Source organism: Protopterus annectens, chromosome 6.part0, assembly GCF_019279795.1.
Source record: "Protopterus annectens isolate FY-2018-M chromosome 6.part0, PAN1.0, whole genome shotgun sequence".
NCBI classification, from domain to species: domain Eukaryota; kingdom Metazoa; phylum Chordata; order Ceratodontiformes; family Protopteridae; genus Protopterus; species Protopterus annectens.
This window is the reverse complement of record NC_056737.1, coordinates 596,565,069-596,578,713: the sequence shown is the minus strand read 5'-3', so window position 1 is coordinate 596,578,713 and position 13,645 is coordinate 596,565,069. Positions and strand designations below refer to the sequence as shown.

The following is a 13,645-nucleotide window of genomic DNA, read 5'->3' as shown; positions in this document are numbered from 1 at the left end:
GATGATGATCGAACCTTCATAATCAAATGTAGTGTCTTCCCCACTATCTTTATGCATTTCATCATATTTTGCCAGATGGTTTATATTTCTAGTTTGCAAGCAGTGTCTTGTTTAATTTCAGGTTAAAATTCTGTCTTTGTTATTAAGCTATATTGGTAAATTGATTTACTCAGTAGCTTCAGAGATGGCCACTACAAAATTGTTTCCTCCAGTTTTTCTAAGTATGTTTTAGATATGGAGGAATTAGTGAAATGAGGAAGTTAGATGTGATATTGGTAGCCCTCATTGGTTTGTGTAAGATATGGCTATCCTTCCTCCCCTCCTCCCTCATTTCAGCTATTTTCTCTGAAACTCCATATGCAGTGGTAGAAGAATGCACATGGCCTCTGTGCCTGATAGGTCTTTTCTGCCAGTCGCACAGTCTTCAGAAGTCTGATGTTCACATTTTCAAGGATCCAGAGTTCATTGCCTAAGAACCTTGCACCATGAAAGTTTTAATGTCGTCGTCTGATGACAGTGCAGCACCTGCACAATGTTTACTGCTTTGAAAAAGAGTGCAATATAAAGTTATGCTGTAAGTGCCACCATCTTAATGCAGCAACCCAGAGATGCAGGAAGGAGAAACTTGGCCTACCTCATAAGATGGAGGTAATTAGGAGAGTCTAATATGGAGATTAGTTGTGGCACCCTTGTGAAGCACCAGAGTTGTGCTTAAGTGCAAGGAGATGGCCAAATATTTCCAATTTCTTTTGGTGGTACCTCCATCTCCAAGACAACCCTGTAGTCCTTGACTGCTGTAAGTTCTCCCTCAATTATTGAAGATTGAGTCACAACTGTCTTCCATGGTCCTGTCAGGGTTGCATTATCAGCAACTATCTTAAGGGGGTGCATCCTTAAGATGTTAGCAGATCCCTTACCTTCCTGCCCATCGTGTGTGGTTCCTTGAGTTCATTGGCTAGAACTTTGTGATTGTTCTTAGGGTTGACAGCTTGTCTCTTTAGAGATTAATCTCTACATATCTGTCCAAGTTGACAGACCTTGAGATCTCATCTTTGTCTTGGAAAAACTCTGTATTTCACCATTTGGACTCCCTCACTACAGGATTCAGGAACACACAGGAACATGGTTTGATGCCAACACCAGCTCTACTGCATGCCTTTCCTGTCTCTTCTCTCCTCTTGGCAGGTGAATCCTTGGCCACTCTTGATGCATTTCTCAGCAACTCCCCACCCATATGCTATAAGCTTGACTTCGCAAGCATCAGTCCTTATTTGAAGAAACATTGTGCATGAAGTCAACCATGGACTTCACTGTAGCTGCCCTCCCGCTCCAGGCCAGGAAGCATCTCACTGATTATCTCTGGAAAAAGGGGGAGGTACCTTGGCTCATCCCACTCATGGAGTTTCTGTTCAAAAATGTCATTTTTTGCAGCCTTGAAAGTGCATAAATATTGTTCTTTAGAAGATTGATCCCCTTTCTGTGTAAGCTATCATATGATGTGGAGCATGCTTTGTCTAGTTATCCTAGCATAAATTTCTGTTATGCCTTTTGTCACAGCATCGGTCCCAGAGATAAGAGTACCTTGATACCTTACCTGTTGGTAAGAGGTCTGAAGCATTGAGCAGGTCATCAAGAAGGTTTGCTTCACTGGCATGTTGAAGCTTAGATACCCTCAACTGTTTGCCTAACGTGTCCAGATTATGTTACCTCTTGTTAAATCAGGAACTGAAAAGGCTTTTCAGCCTGCATTTGGCTTGAAGTAGGAGCATATGAAGCTGTAATTTGGCAGCAGTGATATACATAGCCAAGGCAGTAGTTTTAGGCATGTCTGCACAGAATGGTGTAGAATGTATTTTCCTGTTTCAATAAAACTTAGGGCATCTAAGCTACAGCCTTCTAGGGGAGTTTCTGTTATGCTGGATCTTCCCGGTTCTGGATATGGACCTATCTAAGCTACAGCCTTCTAGGGGAGTTTCTGTTATGCTGGATCTTCCCGGTTCTGGATATGGACCTTGAGATAAGGATGCAAGTCCTCACTGTTGTTGAGGAACTGTAACTCTCCTGTACCCCCTTCATCATCAACTTCTAGATTAGGCCAATCCCCATAGAAGATGTCCCTCACAGAATGATTGCAACTGTTATGAATCTAAGATAGTCCTACTTCCTGCAGCTGTGCTGGCCTAGCATTCCACGAAGGTAAATGCCCTGGCCCAGCAGCCAAAGTCGTGAGTGCATTTCATTACTGCCCTGGGGGAGATGTACTTCTCCAAGACCATCCCAGCTTGGAGGACCATCACAAATGACTGGTAGGTCCTGGGCATGGTCACAGATAGTCACATGTGAAAGAAAGAACTGTCTTAAGACCAAGCTGTCTCCATGAGAGTCTCTGTTCTTTAGATGAAGGCCAAGGATTCTAGTCTAGTGTGCTGAAACATTTTAAGGGAAAATGTCCAGTCTTCATGATGCCTTAATGAATTGTCTTTGTACTTCTGTGTTTTGCCAGGTTATTTCTAGCTGTGTCCTGCATGTATTTATTTATAAAGATGTACTGCATAAAGAAAAATATAACATAAAAATGTATATTTTTTTAATTTTCTGCCCAAAGATTTATTTAAGTGTCATGTCTAACCAACAGCAGCAGCAGCAGTTAATCAGTCCAGACACAAACTTGAGCACTAACTCAATGAGTATATAAGAGTTGAAAAATTTTTCTGCAGACCCTGTTAATGAGCATCATATCATTCCAAACACTTCTGTACTAAACTATGACCAATAACTTTTATCCCAGTCTGTTAGTTGTCGAAAAAAGTAGTGATTTTTATTTATAAAAACTCATTTTATGTTCATAAGATCAGTTTGAGGGCATGTATTTCTTTGTTTACACTCTATAGGTGCGGTCAATCCTTTCCTCTTCTTTGCCTAAACATTGTACATTGAAAACCATTTCCAGCGTAAGACGTAACTTGTACACAGAAGCACCTTCTGAATGTGCTGTTTGGTGGGATATTGGTCTCTGTCACTACATGAGCCAGTTTTCAATTTTCACCCTGCTAAAACCTGACCCAGTTGAGAGAACAGTTCAAGAGGGGAGGCTTTTGAAATCTTAAGGACCGTAATTGTGATCCATATAATTACAGAATTAAAAAACACATCTACAGGTGTGTTAGAGATGCTTGTATCTCTCTCTGTATTCTTCTTACTCCAAAGTACAGTGATCTTGGAGTTGGTATTTATAAGTAGTAGGGAGGAGTATAAGCCCTCTCTTGCAAAAAACACTTTTAAAGGTGTTACAGCTAGTTTCAGAATTTAATCTTTCCCTCTATTGAAGTGTTGGGACTCCCATTATCAGGGCTTGCACTTCTATTAGGAAGCCACTCATACACATCTGTGACCTTTGCAGCACAAGCAGAAAACATCGTAAAGGCTGCCTCCTTGTCTTGTCTATTATCATTGGATCTTTACAGCTGATTTGAATGGAAAATGGATATATGTCATGCTAACGTACAAGCATCGTGAGCATTTCTGACTGTCCTGTCAACACATTAGCTCTGTTTATGTAGTAAATTGTTATGCTAAACAAGTTGCCAAGTCAGTTTTTTAAACAATTTATTTTCATCCAGTCACTTGGATTTACTGCTGTACTTAAGAACTGGATTCTCCTGTCTACATTTTTCAAGATAACTGATGAAAATGGATTTACCCTATATTTTACTTTTCACCATATACACACCCTTGCAGCTTGCATGAATAAAACTTCTGTTACATTATCTGTGACCGTCAAAAGTATACCCTTCAGAAAGCAAGAGTCTAGAAAGTTACTGATTTTGTGGTGCGTTGTTGCCGGGTCATCAAATGCATTTGTAAATCCCTCTTCCTAATCTACTCCTAGCAGCTTATATACACTTCCATGAAACATGTTTTGAGCCTTTTTAACCTGAAAACATCAAATTTTATTTTAATCTGTTTTACATACACTGGCAGATAAAGAATTGTAAGTTATTTGCTTAAAAATAAAATACTGTATGCTGTCAAGAATGTTGTAGAAATTACATATTTGTAGAGGAAACCATCGTGTAGTTGTGTTCTGTAATGGTGTCTCATTTGGTTATGGTTTAAAAGCTGCCACTTATAACAGTGGCTTTGAAGAAAAGGCTTTTGGAAGAAGTAACTTGATAAAGAATTTGAATGACCTTAGCCTGTGTAATTAGTGTTGCCCTTTTCAGCCAAGTTAGGTTCTACTTGCCATGATGAATCAGAAAATATTTTGGAAGCACTTTCTAAAATCGGGATTACTTAATATTTTTGGCTAAAGCTTGAACAAGATTTGCTTGTTCATTGTAAAGACTGTTACAATGACAGTATTAATGAGTTAGTTTTATTTTTTTAGTGGGGTGAGTGAACTAGTCCCATTATATGGGCTCAAAAGGACAAGTGCTTTGTCTAAGTAGTGCGGTATAGCCATTTAACTGCAATATTTTCAGGAGGGTAGAAAGAAACCAGAGTAGCCTTTAGAAACTTACTCTGATATAGGGTGAACATGCAGGCAGCAACCAGAGGTCAGGATTGAGCCTTAGACCCTGGAGCTGAGAGAGAATACAAACTCAAAAGTTACATTACTCATTAAATCTCAGTAGAAGCATAGTCATTTTGAGTTCAGCACAATCCAAGGGGTGGGGGAATAACTTTATATACTTGAACCATGACTGAATGTGCAGTAAGCATTTTAATGCTCACCTCCGAATTTAACTGTTGCTATTAAAACCCTTTGCAGCACATCCTTTTTGCTGAGTAGGTTTTTATGTGGTTTACATACATTTTATTTCTGTATTTACCTGAATGGTGTAAAGCTGAACTGTTGATCTAGGATTCATGTTACCTAGAAGTCGAATGCATTTTCCATTTGTAGTGTTCTGCTTATCTCTCTATGAATTTCATTAATGCTGTACTTTTTCACTATAATGTAATACCTGTGATACTAAATTTACACGTTTATGTGAACATGCAACTGTGATAACATGACTCTATAACAGTCACCCGAGTATTGCATCTCTTTCTCCCCTGTACATGTCACATCCTTTGTTTTTTCTGTTCAAGGTATCTTTGAAACCCTGTGCTGTTAAGAGCTCGACCTGCTGGTTTACACGGCAAATGCTAGGACCCCACTAACATCCGTGTAAAATCCTATTTTCAAAGTGCATCTTCAGTCACCCCCCCTTCCTCCTAGCAGTCACACTTGTCACCTTTCTCCTCTGTTGTTCTTTTCAGATCTACACCTCCAGCTTGCTCCTCAATAATGTGTTCCACTTAAAGTTGTCCTTCTATAAGTCTTTGTTCACATCCAAACCTTTAATTTCTTTTGTCTGTACATTATTCCTACCGAAGTAGATAACGTTACACTTTTTATATGAAACCCCAGCTGCCAATTACCACATAAGCTGCTTTAGGTCTCACTTGATATTAAGTCCACTGTCTGTGACCAGCACACAAGTTTGTGTCATGAGCACCTTGCTCCCTACTCCTAGTGGTGATACGACAGAAGTATGCTTAACAAGACCACTCCTCACATTAAACCCTGGATCATACCACCACTTGGCAACATTTCTCCTAGCAGATCTCCCTCTTCCAGTTGTTGCCCTGCCATTTTGCCCAGTCCGATCCATTTCACAGTTTAGGGTCACACACCCTTTAATTTCCCCACCTCCTCTGAAGTACAGTATCAAAAGCCTTGCTTAAACCAGAGGTATAACACATCACAGTGCTCTACTTGCACACCACAGAGGTAATCTGTTTTTAAGACTAGTAAGACCTTTCTCTTTGTTGCACAAAGCCATGTTGTTGGCCACAACTTCATCAGCCTAATCCTTATAATCTTTTCCAAAAAAGAAACTCCACACCCTACAAGCTCTCCTTACTCTGGGGAATATACACATCTGTGCTGCTACCGAGACATGGTTTAAATCTGCAGAAAGTACGCCAGCATTGCAAGGCTTCAGTGCTTTCCACTCATTTATGTCATCAGTTGCACAGACAGGGACAAAACATGGTGGAGTCTTAATCTGTATTAGCAAGAAGCAGTTTACTGTCAAAATTTCGAACGGAAAAATATTTTCCGTTCGAAACAGAATAAAAAAATGAAAATATTGAACAAGTCGCAATGTCGAATCAGCTGAACGAATTCAGCAGATTTAACATTGTCAAATCGGTCATGTGATGTCCATATAGGAGCTCGGGTAAAGGAAACTCCTATACCTAACATCACATTTTTGCAGGGGGACAAGCCCCCCCATACCTCTTACTAACTATATATTTCAACTTCGAGATCGCACTACAGTGAGGAAAGTTATGAATTTCCCAAACCACACTGTACTGCAATCTCTGTACGGTTCTTCGAGTTTATTTTAGCGACTGCACAATGCATTCGCTAATACAAACTTTTGAACATTGAGATGTTCAGCCAGATGAAAATTCGAACATCTGTGTTTGAAGTTTCCATCTGTGGACATCTCATCTCGACATTCTAATAATAAACCGCAAAAAACATAACTCTAGGTTAGTTAAACAAGACAATGACCTGAAATTTATTAATGTGCAAATCACCATAGACTAGTCCCATACCATACCCTAGCAAGCTGTAGGTCTCCCTCTATGTCCCTATAATCAATAGCTCGTACCTAGACCTACTGCAGACACTCATCATTAAACCAGATACCCTCTTCATGGGAGATTTTGACTACCCCTCTGGAGACTGGAAAACATACACTTCTGCAAACTTAAAGGCACAACGATTTCTGGATTTTAACACCACAGATACCCTTAACCAGATAGTGTGCAAACTCACCAGATGTTTGAACATACTGGCACTGGTGTGCGCTGACCCCCCCCCCCTCTGGTACTTGCACATTATGACTTCCTACATGGTTGTGCAGTGCGCTGCTGTTGATATGGTGGCAGTTCAGCAGATGGGTACTTTTTAATCTAAAGTGGCATCATAGTATAAGTAATGTGGGGAAATATGGGCATTTCTTTCACCAAGGCAGTGAGAGGGCCATCTTTTTCAGAGAAACTTCATGCTGGCTGGTGAACCATTATATCTGGGAATGCAGAAAATTTTCTCCTAATAATTTGCTTCAAACTTTGACTATATCACCACAGTCTTGAAATATTTTTCCTTCTAGCAAACAATAAAATAGATTTTTTCTTGAATTACCTTCTCTTTGCAGCTTAAAAGTGTGAATGGCACATGTTCTCTGAACTGTGGTTGGTTATTTCTTGTCATCTGTAGTATTGGTTGTGCCATATCTGCATAAGAAGAGAAATAAAATTTATTTAGGCTTTTTGGAGTGCATGCAGTGAAAATGTATCACACATATGTGCATATTTTTCAATCGGCTTGCGCTACTCTGTCTCATTAACAGTTATGACTTGTACACTTTCACTTTTTAGATGGAAAAATAAGAGCTCACTTGTTTACTGACCCTACTTAGTAGTCAACCCTTAATTGTAGTTATAACCCATTGTTCCCTAACTGAAAGGAAGAATTTCATATGCTTAAAATGATGGATTTAAAATTTAATTTAAACTGTATCTCTTTTCTTGTGCTGGTTTGGTTTACTATGTGTGTATACAGACTGATGTGTTACAGTCACTTGGATTGCACCCAGCTTCCCCTTCTTGCAGTCAGCGCACACACTTTTGGTGCAGAAGGCTGTAAATTCTATTCCATTCCCACATCAAGTAATTGTATTCATTTTCCAGTACTGACACTGCAATGTAGCATAAGGAGGTGCTGCACTTCTAGTCCTACAATCCTTCTGATGAGGCATTAAGCTGAGGCCTGAGTTTGTAGTTTGAGTGGATTAAAGGCTCTCATGGCACTTCTCAAAAGAGTAGGGGTCCTTCATTTACATACAGAAATAACTCTTATTTACAAACTATTTACATAGGTTCATAGGTTTATACTAGGCTATCTGCCCTAAGGCATTTATAAGCCTAGCCCAAATTATTTACAAGTGTACACACACACATATACATATATATATATATATATATATATATATATATACACACACACACACACACCCATATATATATATATATATATATATACACACACACACACACACACACACAAATCTGTTGATACAATCATACTAACTTTTTATTGCTGTGAGATTCCACTTTTTTCTTAACCACCATCTGATTTTGCTTAATATCATTGCTAAAATCCATTTGCCATTAAATATAATTTCATTTATTCTTTCATTCCATATAACATAAAATAACTTTTTATGCATTCTTTTAACATATGCTTTACTTCAATTCTTATAATATCCATATTTAATCACATCAGTGTTTGTTTTATCCACTTTTATATCTTCAAAAAATCTTCTTTGCATCATTTTCCCCATACGTTTTTTACTCTTTTACATTTCAAAAACATGTTCCATAGTTTCTTCTTTTTCTTGACAGTGTAAACATATTCTATCAATTTTCTTCTTATATGGCATATATCCTTTTACTGGCAATTTATCTATTACCAGTCCCCACAAAAATGTTGACATTCTACTTTCTGATTATGTAATTTGCTTCTTATTTTTATAGCTTTAATTTTTTCGTCTGTTGATTTTCCCATGGTTTTACATAGTAATATTTTATCATTACATTCTTATATGATACTTTTCTATCTTTTTCTATGTCATCAAGTTTTATTTCCACAAAAATATTTTTTGTGGTAATATTTTATTCCCTCATTTATAGGATCATAGGAAGTTACTAGGCTACTGGCCCTGAGGCCCTTACAAGCCTAGCCAAGAATTAACCCTATGTTCTAACAAGTCAGCACCCTATGCCACTGTCCAGCAGGGACACAGATGTATTTTCTGTTCCCCATCCAGTTATACATGTTGCACTTAAAAAGGTTTAATTAGGTACTCTGCTTTATATGGAGAGGGCGTCTATTCCACAGAATGGGGAGTCTCTCAAGTCTGTCCCGCCAACATGTCCTATTGATGCCACAGACCAGGTTGAGGTTGCACGTGCAGGTTACTCGAATGGATCTTGACTTCTGCATATGCAGCAGTCCCATTCTTGTACTCTTTTTTTTTAATTTTTTTACCATACCCTAAAATTTATCATACTAATATTTATACAGTTATACTACTAATCTGTCATGGTTTTCATTTATCCACCTTAACACTTTGTACAAATTTAATGAAGCAGCATATACCATTGGGTTAATTAAACCTCCTCCTCCTTTATTTACATACAAAACTCATCTTTTTACTGGGTTTAATCTAGAAACCCATATAAATGAACACATTATCTACAATAATTCCTTTTCAAATACTGTTGTCAAAGTAAATACACTTGCTAGGTATGCTGTTTTTCCCATCAATACTGAATTTATCGAATAAGCCTTTTTTTCTGAATAATTTATATGTTCTCCCGAAGAGACAGGTTTTATTTATTCTATTTTTCCCATTTAATTCTACTTGCATCTTTATTCCCAGTTTTATACCCAACACAGAAATATCATCATTGTAAAATATTTACTCTAGATCTTTACCACATCACCTAAACCTTTAATTTTATCTTTATTTAAAGCTATCCCTATTCTATTTAGACATTCATTTGTGCAAATTATTGTTTCTTTTATCCAAATTTTATTTTTTACAACTACTATAATGTCACCTGCATATGTTAACAGAACTGGAATTCTTAACCATTCAGATGTTATATACCCTGCCTCCTTCATTTTGTAATTTATTTCACATACTGTCACATTCATAACTAATGCAAACAGTATAGAACAGGCTCACCATCTGTGTGAAGCAGAGTTCCTCCCTAACCCAATTCAACTGCAACTTGGTCAATTGGATGGGAAACAGGAAATTCATCCCTGGTTTGACACCTATGCCTCTAATACATAGAGGTAACCAGTAAATGGTTCATCTCCCAGGCCCATGCTTACACTTATCAAGGGTATCAGAACTTGTCAGAGATTTGGGATTCCTGGCTAGGCTTAAAAAAGCCCTTGTGGTGATTAGCCTAGTAAACACATATGAACAACTCATTGGATATCCCTTACACCACTCTTCATATGTCCCTCTTGGCTTAAGCAGACATTTACAAGGTGTCTTACTTTTACTACATGCTGACATACATAATTTCCTAACTTTCTCACTTCTGTTCTTTCATCATTACCAATAAGATTTCATGTCCAGTTGTGTCAAATGCCTTTTTAAGGTCTCCTATCTTGATTTTTGCTTTTCCTTTTCTGTTTATAATAGCATACACAACTTTTTTATTACTAATAATTATCGACAACCCTTCCTCTCTATACTATATATACTGCCTTGTATAATATTTTCCATTTAAGTTTGATATCTCTTTTGTATTATTTTCATAAAGATCTTATAATCATTTTTATTCAAGTACTATAGGTTTCCATTTTTTTGTCTTCTATCTTCCTTCTATGTGAATTTAAGTATCTCACTTGAATAATCCTTCATACACAAAACATTTATTTAAGCATTCATTCAAAATCTTTAGAAAATTATTTTACCAGTCCTTTAAATTTCTATACATTTCATATACTCTTCCATCTGGTTGGGCAGCTAAACCTATATTTTCTTGTCCTAATACTTTAGCTCATTTAAAGAAATTTCCTTTTCCAGTTCTTTATTATCTTTTTTCTTTAAACATTTGTTGTGCATATTGTACTATACTCTTCATAATCTTTTCCTGAGTTATTTCTATTTCCCCTTTTATGTTTTTTAGCTTTTCTTACACTACCATCTTCTTTTACTAATCTGCTTAAGCAACTTTTTTAAACAACTTTATTAAATTTAAATAGATAAGGAAACATTATCTTGAGTTATGTGCAATTTTGAATAGGAATAAGTGTCAAATGAAATAAAAAAAAGCAAACTTAAACTATTTACAATGACATTTTCCACAAGTACAAGTTAATAAATTGGAAATACTTTTAAATATAATTACAATAATGTGAAATTATTTATCTAACAAATCGTATACTTCCACATGTTGCACACAATAGCATTCCTAGAGGATCTCACTCTATTGGTCAATATTTCTAAATTACATACTTCAAAAAGTAAATTTTTGAATTAATTTACTGGGGGGGGGGGGGACTTCCAGTTTCTTGTAATAATTTTCTTAGCTACCGATAATATACACCAGAGCAGAGGCTGATTTCTGTAATACAATTTGGAACAAAAGTGTTAAACAATATAAGTGATTTTGAGAGAAAAAAGTTGTCTGTAAAAATAGCTTGCAGGAAAAAATGTCATTCCAGAATTTATTTCTATACAGTCATATACCATATGAGCCCAGTCCGCATTACCTTCTTTATTACACCTCCAACAATTAACATTCTTCTTATTAAAGTTACTTAAAGAAAGTGGGGTGATAAAAAGATCTATGCAGATATCTCCATGTGAAAATTTTCCATCTTAGTGATGAAGTGGTTACACTAGCTGATTGTAATATATGTAATTTGTCTTTTTCTTTAGGGGAATAATTTATTTATTAGGAAAAATAAGTCCAATAATTATGTGGTGTATTATCTAGCTCTAGTTTAATTGCCTTATATAAGTGAGACAAAATGTTCCTTGGGGATTTATGATTTATAGACACCATATACTGAATTAATTTAGGTACTGAACATTTAGTTATTAAAGTTATAGACTCAAGTTTATTTAAGACATATTTCTTTTACGTAGATCCAACCAAGAAGATGCATCAAATTCATATTTATTTTCAGTAAGTTAATGGATTACAGGTCATTATTAGACATCATTTGGGACCAAAATATTAATTTTTTCTGTTGAAAGGAATACATCTTCGAATAATCAGAAGAGAAAATATCACCTTGCATGTAAGCTATAGGAAATAGAAGGAATAACCAGTCCTTATATGAATTGAATTTATATATATAGCTTCTAAAAGATCTCAAAAGAAGGGTTATATAGTTAGATCTAAAATGTTAAGAGGAATAAGTTGAGAAGTAATCTTTTAAGATCCAAATAAGTGCTATTTAATATTAATTTTTGTGATTATTGTATTACTCATTAATATTTCTAGAATATTTTCCATGTTGCAGTGTATTTGGTATCTATAAGAAGGGAAATAGATTTAGCCATCGTAGAAACTGAGTAGATTTCCAAATTAGGCAAGGCTATGCCTCCATTTTCCCAATTTTTCATATGATAAGATAGAGCTATTCTTGGTCCAATAGGGAACCATAAAAAATTATGCATCATAAAATTAAATTTCTTAATTATTGAGCTAGGCGGAGGTAAAGAGATTGATTGAATAATATAAAGAACTTTGGGTAATAGGATCATCTTTATAATTAAAAGTTTTTCATCCATGGAAAATTGGATTTTATTCCATTTTTAATGAGATTTCCTATTGCCAACAAACTTTTATTGTAATGTATTTGAATGATATATTTTATGTTGTTAGCAATTACAATGCCTAAATAAAGTAATTCATTGGATTGTGCCCAATATTTTTTGTAAACCTCCCGTAATTCAAGTTTTTTAGGGTCAATTGTTAAGATTTTAGTTTTATTGTTATTAAAGGTTAAACCTGATTTTTTTTAAAAATACTCAGCATTTTTAAAGAGAGCATGAATAGATGTATTATTACCACCCAGAGTAATAAGTATGTCATCTGCAAACATTTATATTTTGGAAACTTCATTAGGGCTTAACCTATATCCTTCATTGTTTTCATCATATCAAGTTAGCACAAAGTTCCATAAGTAATGTGAACAGCAAGGGAGATAACAGGCATCCTTGCTTGGTTCCTTTACTAATTGGTATATTTTGGGATATATGTGTGCCTATTTTAATATATGCTTGGCTAACCTGATATAATCACGTAATTAAAATTGTAAAACTATTAGAAAAGTTTAATTCTTCTAATAATATAAATACTTCCAAGTTATTGAGTCAAAAAGCGCAATTTATGTCAAGACTAATTAATTAAAGTTAAATTATTATTTAGGTATTTAACTGATTCAGTTAAGGACAGAATTCTTTTAATGTTACCGTAAGAGTTTCATTTTACTATAAATCCAGTTTGATCATCTTCAACTCATCTTCTTTCGGCTTTTCCCATTAGGGGTCACCACAGCAGATCATCTGTTTCCATTTCTTCCTATCCTCTGCATCTTGCTCTGTCACACCAACCACCTGCATGCCCTCTCTCACCACATCCATAAACCTTATCTTAGGCCTTCCTATTTTTCCTGTTACCTGTTAGCTTCATCCTTAACATCTTTTCCCCAATATACTCAGCATTCCTCCTCAGCACATGTCCAAACCAACATAATCTTGCCTCTCTGGCTTTGTCTCCAAACCTTCCAACCTGGTCTGACCCTCTAATATACTTATTCCTAATCCTGTCTTCCCTTGTCACACCCAGTGCAAATCTTAACATTTTTAACTCTGCCACATCCAGCTCAAACACCTGCCTTTTTGTCAGTGTCACTGTCTCCAACCCATATAACATAGCTGGTCTCACTACCCTCTTGTAGACCTTCCCTTTCACTCTTACTGGTACTCGTCTGTCACAAATCACTCCTGACACTCTTCTCCACCCACTCCATCCTGCC

The 13,645-nt window shown here is 36.1% G+C and overlaps 2 protein-coding genes across 3 annotated transcripts in view; one reads left to right on the top strand and one right to left on the bottom strand.

Moving 5' to 3' along the window:
• The window catches only part of FANCM (FA complementation group M), a 2,552,324-nt gene that overhangs the window by 891,462 nt on the left and 1,647,217 nt on the right, over window positions 1-13,645 (top strand). The gene's annotated exons all lie outside the window — the stretch shown is intronic.
• Window positions 1-13,645, bottom strand: part of LOC122804424 (heme-binding protein 1-like) — a 387,784-nt gene that overhangs the window by 338,897 nt on the left and 35,242 nt on the right. Inside the window, exon 2 of the mRNA XM_044074267.1 lies at window positions 7,208-7,299. Coding sequence (XP_043930202.1) covers window positions 7,208-7,299 — 92 coding nt within the window. The remainder of the gene's footprint in view (window positions 1-7,207; window positions 7,300-13,645) is intronic.